Raw genomic sequence first — 12,953 nt, forward strand, 5'->3', positions numbered from 1 at the left:
AGCTATGCCACTGGCCACGATCACAACAAAGAAGATAAGGGACTTTGTCTTCAATTCTTTAGTATTCTGATTCGGTATCCCATACAAACTCATCTTGGACAATTGGAAGCAGTTTGATAGTAAAGAGCTAAGGAAGCTTTGTGAAGACTTGAACATCAAAAAGGATTTTGCCGCGGTTTATCACCCGCAAAGCAATGGTCAGACAGAAGCTATAAACAAAATCATAAAACACACTTTGAAGGCAAAGCTGGAAGAAAAGAAAGGAGACTGGCCAGAGGAGATGCCCATGGTCCTCTGGTCTTACAACACAACTCTCAGATCGACTACGGGAGAAACCCCATTTCTGTTGACTTATGGGTATTAGGCCATGGTTCCCGTGGAGGTAGGAGCGGGATCCCTCCGAAGAGACGTGTTTGTTGAAGAAGATGCAGAAGTTAACCAGAGGCTCCACTTGGATTTGTTGGACGAAGCCCGAAAAAACTCTCAATTAAAGCTTGATGCATATCGGCAGAGAATCGCAAGGTATTTTAATAAAAAGGTAAAATTTGTGTCGTTCAAGGTTGGGGATCTTGTGTTACGAAAGGTTATGCCTAACACCAAGATAGCTCAGCACGGGGTGCTTAGAGCTAATTGGGAGGGACCGTACAAGGTCAAAGCTATACTCTGGAAGGGAACCTATCACCTAGAAGATCTGGATGGAAAACTTATTCCTCGAGCTTGGAATACGGAGCATTTATGAAAGTATTATCAGTAGGGTGTGGCCTTATCCCCCTCACTTCTATGATCAATTCTTATGTAATAGACTAGTAGCAAATAAATTCCTCCTAGCCTAGGGGGTAGTATATATGACTACGAACCTTGGAACTAGCAGAAGGAAGAAAATTTTCAAATAATTTCCCCACAGAGCATAGTAGCCATGGGACTGGTGTAATTTGTACACTAGAGCGCATTATCAATAAAAGAAAGAAGTTGCTTCAAATTGCTTTATTTGATTGGCATGTAAAATTTTTCATTAAGAAAGAGTTTGAGATGCGCCTTATGATAAGGCGCACCCAATTGATAATCAAAATAACCGCCCCTTTTACAGCTAGATTCTGAAAGAACTATGGTATGGCCGGGAAACTGCTTAGCCACGTTATAACACTAGAAAATCTAACTACATCTTTTCAGAGGGATACGGGACAGAGCAACTCGAAGTGAAGTAAACTGCGGGAATACCTTGCTAGTGAAGTAAGCAAGAAGGGGATGCCATTATTTTTATTATTTTATTAAAAGGCATATCTATTTTCTTGCCTGTTTCCGACGGCAGTTTAGGAAACGGTTACAGAGTAACTCGCAAAAATAAAGAAGCTAGGAGAGGCTCTGAGGTCCTATTTTGTGCTCGGACTGTCTCCGGACGCCTTTAGGATGGAATAGGTAACGGGGAGTTGGAAGAACGAATGGACAGACCTATTTACGTAACTTTCTTCGTTTGCGCCATTGGGCGATCCCAATATTAGGGACGGTACGCACCTATAAAAGGGCGCGTCTAAAAAATATGACACTTAGCAAAATGATAGCGCAGGAATGAAAATGTATGGCTAATCAGATAAATCAAGAAAAAGTCATCCATGTCAAGGCGTGCCATTGGTTTGGTACTTAAATAAATTATTGCAAAAGAATCACTGATAAGAAAGGAGTACTTGGCATTTACAAATGAAAAAGAGACAGGGCGCGCCCTGATTTCAAAATGCTCCGTTAAAAGAATTTTATAGATCCTGATGATATAGGAACAATTTTAAAATTTTGCAAAAGATAAGTACCCATGAACATACTAAATAATGTCCTCTAAATGATAAAGGGCGCGCCCATAACATTTTGACTTATGCTCTAAATATGATGAAGGCGCGCTACTATGGAAGGACATACCGCATGTTTCTGCACGATGCATGTGTGCGATGGTTTAAAAGAGAATATATAAAGTTAAGGGCGCGCCCTATATGGTTGATGCACCTTAACAGATTTTTATGCACACTAAAGAAAAGATGGAATCATGTAAACCCATACGATGTGTCATAATGCAAGAAATTAAAGAGTAGCAAGATATAAGTCGTACAACTTTGCACAGCATCAAAAGAGGGCAGGCTCCTCAAAAGTATTTGAAGCTTAAGTACGAATGAAGTTTAAACATGAAAATAAATCAGGGCGCGCCCTGAGATTTATCTGTGGGGGGAATGGATTGAAGAGGAATAGTAGGATCAGCTTCAGGCGCGTCCTTGGAGGCTTCCTCTCTTGGCGTGCCCTCATCTTCTTCCTCTAACCCAAGCTCTACTTTCCTCGCCTTGATCTTTGCAGCATGCTCCCTCTTGAACTCCACCATCTCAGCGACAGTTTCTTCCCCAATCTTCAATACCAAACAGGTTTCTTCCAATCTTCTAAACCAAATAGGATTCTCCCATTCTTCTAAACCAAATAGGATTTTTTGGTAAAAATTCGCAGCTACTGTTTTCCTCTGTTTCCGGGCTGTTCAACTTAGATTCTCATAACCATATCACCTCTGAATTAAATAGAATTCAATAAGCTTCGCGTAGGCTATAAAATCGTCCAAATCTGACTTACGGAACTCGAGATAAGGCCAAAATAGTGTAGGCAAATCGCTAAACACGCCAAATCCGAATTTTGCATCCAACCTTGCTTCTTCGTGGCCATGGCTGTAAACTTCAACCTTCATATATGGAAATCATCATCCATGGATCTCGCTCATGGTCATGGATACTATATTCAAATCTCCTTCGACCCTACTGGCCGAATATAGTTATACACAAATCTCTTTCGTGGTCGTTGTTTGCAACCTCCTCCATGGATTTCCTTCAATTCTTGCGTCAAAGAACCTTCATCGTGATGAGACATCTCTTCCTCCTGAGATTATGATATTGATTAGCCCCTCCTTCTAGTTCCAATTTGTTGACGGAGGAATTTGGTATCAACAAAGTTTGAGGTTCATCACCGGAATCAAGATCTACGATGGTGGTTCTTCGCCTGAAAAGTGAGCGGAGTGTGGTGGTTGTGATGAATTGGGGGCTGAGATTGCTTAGGGTTGATGGTGGCTCCTTATGGCTCTCGCTTCCGACCCCTTACAATTTGCCTATGTATCCCTATTTATAGGGAATCAAGCCCACGTAGTTCTTGGGGAACAAGAAACCTAACGGGCTTAGATTTCTTGTCCCGAGGCCCAATGGGAAACTAACTGGAAACCATCTTCTACTAGCTTTAGGAATGTTCGCCGATGAGGCCCAACCACAAAGGCCCAAGGCTCGTCCACGGCTTCGAGACTTCACGGATAAGGCATCTCCCTGGCCAAGGATAACCCTCCGCTACCAGCTATTTCTCTAGTCCGCGGACGCAGGTATAGCCATGGTTCACCCCAAATGTTGGACGCATCCTTGCCCCCTGATAAGGAGCCCCTACCAGATTACAGGACAAGTGATCCCAAGCTTTTGGGTGCAAAGTGCAGGATACTCCGAAATCTCCCAACGAGGACACTCGTTGACTACAGAGACAGAGCTCCCAAAGCACACACCAGATTTTACCCCGCATCCCCAATGAGGACACCCATTGACTACAGGAGGAGGTCTTCATTCATCAGGCATACCCCTGGAGGTCTCTGACCACGGACACCGTCTTTCCTGTAGATGTGCTACAGGAAGGAGTTCTTCAATAGAGTACCTGCATCAAATAGGTTAGTAATAATAATTTCCGTCTTCCTCGAATCTTCCAAAGAGCCCGTCTAAGTAGCCATGTTGAAGTCCCATCTAAGCTATCTTTCTCACTTAGGGCGCGCCCTAATACCTTAGGGGATAGCTCTAAGAATCAGTTGAATTCCTTTCTTCATATATCAATAGAGCGCGCCTCTTTCGCCAATGAGGGAGCACCTTGATTATGTAAGGCGTCAACATTACTCTTCTTGTATGTATAAGGGCGTGCCTCCCCATATCTGTAGGGTGCGCCTTCTTCCTTCGTGATAAAATAGATGCCTTATCTTTTCCTCAATTTTAGGCACCAATATCCCAATTATGACCAATTGACCCGGTTTTGACTCGAACAAAGTTTATACCAAATTTTGGGCATAACAACTACCCCTCAAATTCCATATGCTATTGAAAATGGGATTGGAATTTTCAACCCCCTAGCAAACTTGAAAAATTTGTATAAGAGTCTACTAATTTGAAGGTATGCCCTTACGAACCTATTCACTCCTCTTTCTTCATCCTGCTCTATTTCTTCTTTGAACATAATAGGGTGCACCTTGGATGAATGCGCGTCTCATGAATCTATACAACAACTTCACACCCCACAACGTAACATCTGTCACTCTCTACCACTTCTCTTCTTTATAGCTGTAACATTGGTTTGTCTAGAGAGGTTTACCACTTATGCACCACTTCTCTAAGCTTACATGAGCTAACTCGGCATAAAAAACAAGAGAAGTTGTACAAAAGTGTGCACCTCATATACCTTGAAAAAATATAATCCATTAACAAAGGTTTGAGAGTTTTCTGTAAAAAAATTCATCCTAATATTGATTTCTTATGGGAGCGCCTTAAACTGAAAAGGTCATCATATGAAGGCGCGCTCTAAGAAAAACACGACCAGAATAAAAGACTAGCTCTCTGATCTTCAAATAATACATAACCTTTAATGCAAGGATGTGCCTTGTTGGTGAGCGTGATCCTTCCACCGATGACACGATACCCCTTCATACATGATTTCTTACTTTTTGCCAAATCATAACTCCAAACCACCGCTCTTGTCTTTTCCATCAATAGTAATTTATTCAAACCAAAGTCAAAACTTTTATGATCTTCTACAATCATCTAATTTCAAAAAGCCCGCCCTTTATAGTGTCAGCGTCTTCCTCAAATAATTAGCATCATTAAAGGGCGCATCCTCTTTATGAGGGGCGTTTTGCTCAAACAAAGTGTTCATCATTGGTGGGCGCGTCCTTTATATTAGGCGCATCTACCTTAATAAGAAAAATCCTTTGGAGGGCGCGTCCTGTATAAGTTGAGCGACCTCCTCCATAAGGGTACTCATCCTTGGAGGGCGCGTCCTCTGTCAGAGACGCATCCACCTCGAGAAAGGAAATCATCCTTGGAGGGTGCGTCCTCTGTCAGAGACGTATCCACCTCGACAAGGGTATTCATTCTTGGAGGACGCGTCCTTTGTCAGAGACGCATCCACCTCAACAAGGGTATTCATCCTTGGAGTGCGCGTCCTCTGTCAGAGACGCATCCACCACGATAAGGGAAATCATCCTTGGAGGATGCGTCCTCTTTCAGATACGCATCCACCTCGACAAGGGAAATCAGCCTTGGAGGGTGCGTCCTCTATCAGAGACGCATCCACCTGGACAAGGGAAATCATCCTTGGAGGGCGCGTCCTCTCTCAGAGACGCATCCACCTCTACAAGGCAAATCATCCTTAGAGGACGCGTCTTCTGTCAGAGACACATCCACCTCGACAAGGGTATTCATCCTTGGAGGGCGCGTCATCTGTCAGAGACGCATCCACCTCGATAAGGGAAATCATCCTTGGAGGGTGTGTCCTCTGTCAGAGACGCATCCTCCTTGATAAGGGTATTCATCCTTGGAGGGCATGTCCTCTGTCAGAGACGCATCCACCTCGACAAGGGTATTCATCTTTGGAGGGCGCATTCTCTGTCAGAGACGCATCCACCTCGATAAGGGAAATCATCCTTAGAGGGCGCGTCCTCTGTCAGAGACGCATCCACCTCGACAAGGGAAATCATCATTGGAGGGCGCGTCCTCTGTCAGATACGCATCCACCTCGACAAGGGAAATCATCCTTGGAGGGTGCGTTATCTGTCAGAGACATATCCACCTCGACAAGAGTATTCATCCTTGGAGGGCGCGTCTTCTGTAAGAGACACATCCACCTCGACAAGAGTATTCATCCTTGGAGGGCGCGTCCTCTGTAAGAGACGCATCCACCTCGACAAGGGTATTCATCCTTGGAGGGTGCGTCCTCTGTAAAAGGAGCATCTACCTCGTTAAGGAAAATCATCCTTGGAGGGCGCGTCATTTGTAAAAGGCGTATCTACCTCGACAAGGGTCTTCTACGGAATCTTCATGTAATTAAACCAAATCAAATATCAATATTCTTAGAAGGATTCTATCTTCTACAAAGCTCAAGGGATGCCGAAACTATCTCATGTAGAAACATCTCTTGGGCATCTCACAAAGTGTCATCCAATAAAGGGCATCTCACTCTCAATATTTCTGTGAGGGCGCGCCTTAAAGAAAGGGCGCGTCTTGAAAGACAAGGAATTAGTTCCAGTCGAGCCATTTTTCAAGTACTGACTATGACTCATCTGATCATCAAGACATCTTCATTGAAAACTTTCATAGACTTTTTCTTCTAAGGGCGCGCCCTGGGAAGGCAATTTTTCGCTGAATGTCTCACATGTAGAGGGCACGCCTTAATAGATTGTTACATGGAAAATTATGAGATTTTTTCCAGATAAGATTTCCTACCTACAAGAAATATAATTAATATAGAACTTTAAATGTTACATGGAGGATGCGTCCTAGAGGGACGGACATGTCCAATCATCGAACTCTCCTGAAATTTGTTGGAAGTCTTCTGGGCCTCAGATATCTTCATCAAGGCACGTTCTAAGTGTTTGTGGGGTTCTCCTCCGTGCTAAATCTTTTTCACAATATTCTTTCTGCACAAGTCCCAGAAACAATTAACGGAAAATACAACAAAACTAGTCGAGTGTTACCTCGAAGAATCGTCTTAACGGCGATGACTAGCTCATGGTAGTAATGCTTTCTTCTTGGAGTGTTCTCTTCCCGATCCTCCTCAGATTTGCTCCTGATTAAGTCCTTTGAACTAAATAGTGTTCTTAAATATTCTAAATCAAATAGGATTCTTCAGTCTTCATATTGGGATAGGATTCTCCAATCTCCTTAATGGAGTAAGATTCTTCAATCTTCTAATTAGAATAGGATTCCCCAATTTTCTTTATCGAATAGGATTCTTCAATCTTCTAATTAGTATAGGATACTCCAATATTCAATACCAAACAGGTTTCTCCCAATCTTCTAAACCAAATAGGATTCTCCCAATGTTCTAAACCAAATACGATTTTTTGATAAAAAAATCGCAGCTACTGTTTTCCTCTGTTTTCGGGATGTTCAACTTAGACTCTCATAACCATATCATCTCTGAATTAAAGAGAATTCAATAAGCTTCGTGTAGGCTGTAAGATCGTCCAAATCTGACTTACGGAACTCCAGATAAGGCCAAAATAGTGTAGGCAAATCGTGTAACGCCCTCCAGACCCGGGGTATAAGTTTGGGGGTTACTAGCTAATCACCAAACATGTACAATATGATTAATAATTAATAAAGAAATGAAACTAAACCCCTTTAACACTAACCAGGATCTTTTTAGATTGAAGTATGAAAACAAGAACCTCTAACTACTTTATTACAAACCAAAATTCAGAATCTCACAAACTCTTTTTATTACAAACCACTGTCTATTCAATTTTAAAACTAAGTTCATCTTTTATTCAAACACACACACTAACTATCTACACTCCACCTTCTCGGGCAACTCGAAGCTTTCTTCCTGGATTGGGATCTACACCTTGGGTATGAGAGGATCCCGAGGCTTGACCCGCTTCTTTACCACTCGAGTCCTGATGGGTTTCATATTCCTTCTTAACTGAAAACAATAAGGTGAATAACAACAAAAAGGGTGAGCCAAAAATTGCTCAACAAGTCCACAAAATATAAACAGTGTTAAAGCAATTTAAACGAACCCGTAATCCCGGGTATATCTGCAAAGATATAACCCCACGAGAATAGAAAGAAGGCCATCACTGGCTCCTGCAGCAATGGTAGTGGAGGTGGTAGAGGAGGAAACATGTACTCAGATACTGGAGGTATAACTGGTGTTGTTGGCCCGGTGACTGTCCTCTCTGAAGAAGCCGAATATCCTGAAGACGCCATATAATAATATACCAAAGAAAGAAGAAAGGTCACTGATCAATCCTAAAATTTATACTTTCCTATTCTAATCTGACCTAAATCCTAACACCACTCTTCCTATTTGACTATTCATATCCTATGTGATCTCCCTATCTTATCTTAACCCTAATGTTCTTGTTTTCAAGAACCAAACCTACAGCTCTGATGCCAAACCTGTAACACCCTCCAGACCCGGGGTATAAGTCTGGGGTTATTATCTAATCACCAAACTTGTACAATCTGATTAATAATTAATAAGAAATGAAACTAAACCCCTTTAACACTAACCAGGATCTTTTTAGGTTGAAGTATGAAAACAAGAACCTCTAACTACTTTATTACAAACCAAAATTCATAATCTCACAAACTCTTTTTATTACAAACCATTGTCTATTCAATTTTAAAACTAAGTTCATCTTTTATTCAAACACACACACTAACTATCTACACTCCACCTGCTCGGGCAACTCAAAGCTTTCTACCTGGATTGGGATCAACACCTTGGGTATGAGAGGATCCTGAGGCTTGACCCGCTTCTTTACCACTCGAGTCCTGATGGGTTTCATATTCCTTCTTAACTGAAAACAATAAGGTGAATAACAACAAAAAGGGTGAGCAAAAAATTGCTCAACAAGTCCACAAAATATAAACAGTTTTAAAGCAATTTAAACGAAACCGCAATCCCGGGTATATCTGTAAAGATATAACCCCACGAGAATAGAAAGAAGGCCATCACTGGCGAGTACAAATGAACTAAACTGGACACAAGTTCGCATCTATATTTTGCTGATCAGTCAAAATATAATGCAGATCTATATCTCCATATATAGATCCAGTCGGGTACCCAGGCACTACGGCCCATATCGAGGCACCAGTCATATCCCGGTCCTCAGGATTAAGACACACTCAATCCCCAAAATATCAGTCCATCGCTTAGCAACCGGAATAATCGGTATGCTTTGATATATTCTAATCACCAGAACATATCAATATCAATGTGTAACCAATGAATTATGAATCAAGAATTCAAGGAAATTGAGAAATCAAGAATCTAAATGAAATATGAATAAAGGAATAGTAAGTGAATATCAGTGATTATGCACAAGAATCAAAAGAGTGCAAACGTGATAAGCATCTGAAGTAATGTCACTATTCTGAAAGTAGAATAGGGGAAAAACTTGCCTTATGCACGACTTACTACAAATACGTCACCTTCGTCTATTACCGACTCAACCTTCCTTGCTGGCTTAGCTTCTGTTAGAGAAATAGACTGATTTAGTCATTTCGTACTTCAATTGCATCTTGAATCGACTTCACAATGTTCCTAACGTTTACCCATGCGCTTATAACTGACTCATGTATTATTTATTAACAAGTAAGACTCGACTAACCACATAATACACATAAGCACATAAGCACATAGTCATTTTTATAGTTACAATAATTTTTATAATCAACATCGACTCGCTGATCGCTCAACTGATCGTTATCTGTCTCGTTTCCCATTTTTTCGGAATTTTTCGGATTCGTCTCGACACGCATTTCGACTGACAATCAAACAAGTAACAAGGTCAACTAATTTCTAGAATAAATTAGACTTTAATATTATTTTTAATAGAAAGAATTCATTTTCCTGAGTCAAAGGGCTTTCGTTTCGCTCGAATCGGACTAAAGGTCTAATTATTATCAATTAAACACTGATAATTCAATTTATTATTCAATATATTTAATTATTAATAATTTTTAAAATCCTAAAATAATTTTTAAATAATTATTAAAGAAAAATCAGAATTAAAAATGATTTTTCTATAATTTTTGGAATTAAAATAAATTTATTATGATTTATTAAAAATTATTTGATTAATTATCAACATAATTAATCATTTTTAAATAATTAATAAATAATAAATAACTAATAATTAAATAATAAATAATTGAGAAAATAATTCAATCTGATTTTTAGAAATTAATTCAGAATTATTTATAATATAAATCAATTAATTAAATAATTAATTTATTAATTTATTAAATAAATAAAACTGATTTTATATTTAAAATAAAATAAAAATAAAATTAATTCCCAGAAACATCTGTCAGAAATCAAATCCTGACAGAAACAGATCAAACCCGGGTTAACCAAACGGGTCAACCGGGTCACAATCCGGGTCATGAAGAACATGACCGGATTTTTCCAGAATTCGGCGACTTCACCGGATTCCGGTGAATCAATTACAGGCCCAAATCAGCACCGTTTGGTACGGTTGTCGATGTGATTTGCAAAGTCCAACCATTTGTTCAACAAAATCATCCCTGTAACAACTTATCCGGCCAAAATCGATCAAACACCGACCTAAACTCCGGCCAAAATCCTATCTTTTGATTCTGTAAACGAAACTTAACGTTCTATAGTGCAAATCAAAGCTAAGAACATATACAATCAAAGCCCTAACCTTTCAGGAACCAAAGATTCACAGAAAACATCGAGTTGTAATTTGAAAATTCAGTATAAACCCTAATAATCATGAATCACGATACAGACATCCTTTAATCAATTAAACACCATGAATCAACTGTAAATCATCTGGCAAAGCTATATCAATCATCAAAACATCAAAATAACCCTGAAATCAAAAAGGCCTAATTCGAACATAAACCCTAGAAATCGAAAATCAAAAACAATGTATTAAAACATGAAATTAATAACAAAAATAGAAGGAACAGATCAAAACCTTTGATTTGAGTACTTGAACTGCTTGATTTAGTGAAGAAATCAGATCAAAATCACAGGTTAATTCATCGACCCGACATGGTTCTTCCCGACTCGATTTGGAGAGAAAATCAATTAATTTCTGATTTTTAGTTAATAATTAAATAAAAATTAGTCTATTTATAGTAGTAAAATTAATACTCCTAAATAAAATTAAGGTCCTAATTCTACACTTTTTAAAATTAATAGGCCCCTAATTTTATAATTTTTTAGTATTATATTTTAATTTATAAATATTTTATATATACAATATATATGCCAAAATTTCTCAAAAATTGTGAATAATGCAAAAATGCAAAGAAATAATATAAATAAAAGTCCTATAATTTTATAAAAATAAAAATGTGATTTTTGTGGGGATTTTAACACCCAATGGGCCCCGGAAAAGTCATTTTTCGCAAAATGAGAAAATTTATAAAATAACTAGATGTTCAGAATAATGCGATGGTAAAAGCCGTTTGATGAAAAATAAGGCCCATTATTTTATTTGAAATACTTGCTTTAAAATCATGGTTCGGGTCGTAAAATGTTTGAAATGAAAGCGATGAATGCAAAATAAAATATCTAAAAAAATATCTTAAAAATATCAGAATGACACAGAATGCACAAAACACGTAACAATTAGGGTTTGACGGATAATTACACATAACTGACACATTAACACACATAATTTATTATAAATATAATATAATACAGGCGTAAATTTCCCAGACGTTACAAATCGCTTAACCCGCCAAATCCGAATTTTACATCCAACCTTGCTTCTTCGTGGCCATGGTTATAAACTTCAACCCCCATATCTGGAAATCATCATCCATGAATCTCGCTCATGGTCGTAGATACTACATTCAAATCTCCTTCGACCCCCCTGGCCGAATATAGTTATCCACGAATCTCTTCCGTGGCCGTTGTTTGCAACCTCCTCCGTGGCTTTCCTTCAATTCTTGCGTCAAAGAAACTTCATCGTGATGAGACATCTCTTCCTCCTGAGATTATGATCTTGATTAGCCCCTCCTTCTAGCGCCAATTTGTTGACGGAGGAATTTGGTATCAACAAAGTTTGAGGTTCATCGCCGGAATCAAGATCTACGATGGTGGTTCTTCGCCTAAAAAGTGAGCGGAGTGTGGTGGTTGTGATGAATTGGGGGCTGAGATTGCTTAGGGTTGGTGGTGGCTCCTTATGGCTCTCGCTTCCGACCCCTTACAATTTGCCTACGTATCCCTGTTTATAGGGAATCAAGCCCATGTAGTTCTTGGTGAACAAGAAACCTAACGGGCTTAGATTTCTTGTCCCGCCCAATGGGAAACCCACAGGAAATCGTCTTCTACTAGCTTTAGGAATATCCGCCGATGAGGCCCAACCACAAAGGCCCAAGGCTCGTCCGCGGCTTCGAGACTTCACGGATAAGGCATCTCCCTAGCCAAGGATAACCCTCCGCTACCAGCTGTTTCTCTAGTCCGCGGACACAGGTATAGCCAAGGTTCACCCCAAATGTTGGACGCATCCTTACCCCCCGATAAGGAGCCCCTACCAGATTACAGGACAAGTGATCCCAAGCTTTTGGGTGCAAAGTGCAGGATACTCCGATGTCTCCCAACGAGGACACTCGTTGACTATAGAGACAGAGCTCCCAAAGCACACACCAGATTTTACCCCGCATCCCCAATGAGGACACCCATTGACTACAGGAGGAGGTCTTCATTCATCAGGCATACCCCTGGAGGTCTCTGACCACGGACACCGCATTTCCGGTAGATGTGCTACAGGAAGGAGTTCTTCAATAGAGTACCTACATCAAATAGGTTAGTAATAATAATCTCCATCTTCCTTGAATCTTCCAAAGAGCTCGTCTAAGTAGCCATGTTGAAGTCCCATCCAAACTATCTTTCTCACTTTGGGCGCGCCCTAATACCTTAGGGGATAGCTCTAAGAATCAGTTAAATTCCTTTTTCTCATATATCAATAGGGCGTGCCTCCTTCGTCAATGAGGGCGCGCCTTGATTATTTAAGGCGTCAGCATTACTCTTCTTGTATGCATAAGGGTGCGACTCCCCATATCTGTAGGGCGCGCCTTCTTCCTTCATGATAAAATAGATGCCTTATCTTTTCCTTAATTTTAGGCACCAATATCCCAGTTATGACCAAT

General features: G+C 40.0%; 1 protein-coding gene across 1 annotated transcript; it reads left to right on the forward strand.

Moving 5' to 3' along the window:
* Positions 1–367: 367 nt before the first annotated feature.
* LOC141700261 (uncharacterized) lies at positions 368–739 on the forward strand. The gene has a single exon (XM_074504068.1). The coding sequence runs from the start codon at positions 368–370 to the stop codon at positions 737–739; it is 372 nt and encodes a 123-aa protein (XP_074360169.1).
* Positions 740–12,953: the final 12,214 nt, after the last annotated feature.

Source organism: Apium graveolens, unplaced genomic scaffold, assembly GCF_009905375.1.
Source record: "Apium graveolens cultivar Ventura unplaced genomic scaffold, ASM990537v1 ctg2, whole genome shotgun sequence".
Taxonomy (NCBI): Eukaryota; Viridiplantae; Streptophyta; class Magnoliopsida; order Apiales; family Apiaceae; genus Apium; species Apium graveolens.

Excerpts from the sequence above, each read along its gene's own strand:
- LOC141700261 (XM_074504068.1), top strand. The coding sequence starts at position 368 with ATGGTTCCCGTGGAGGTAGGAGCGGGATCCCTCCGAAGAGACGTGTTT.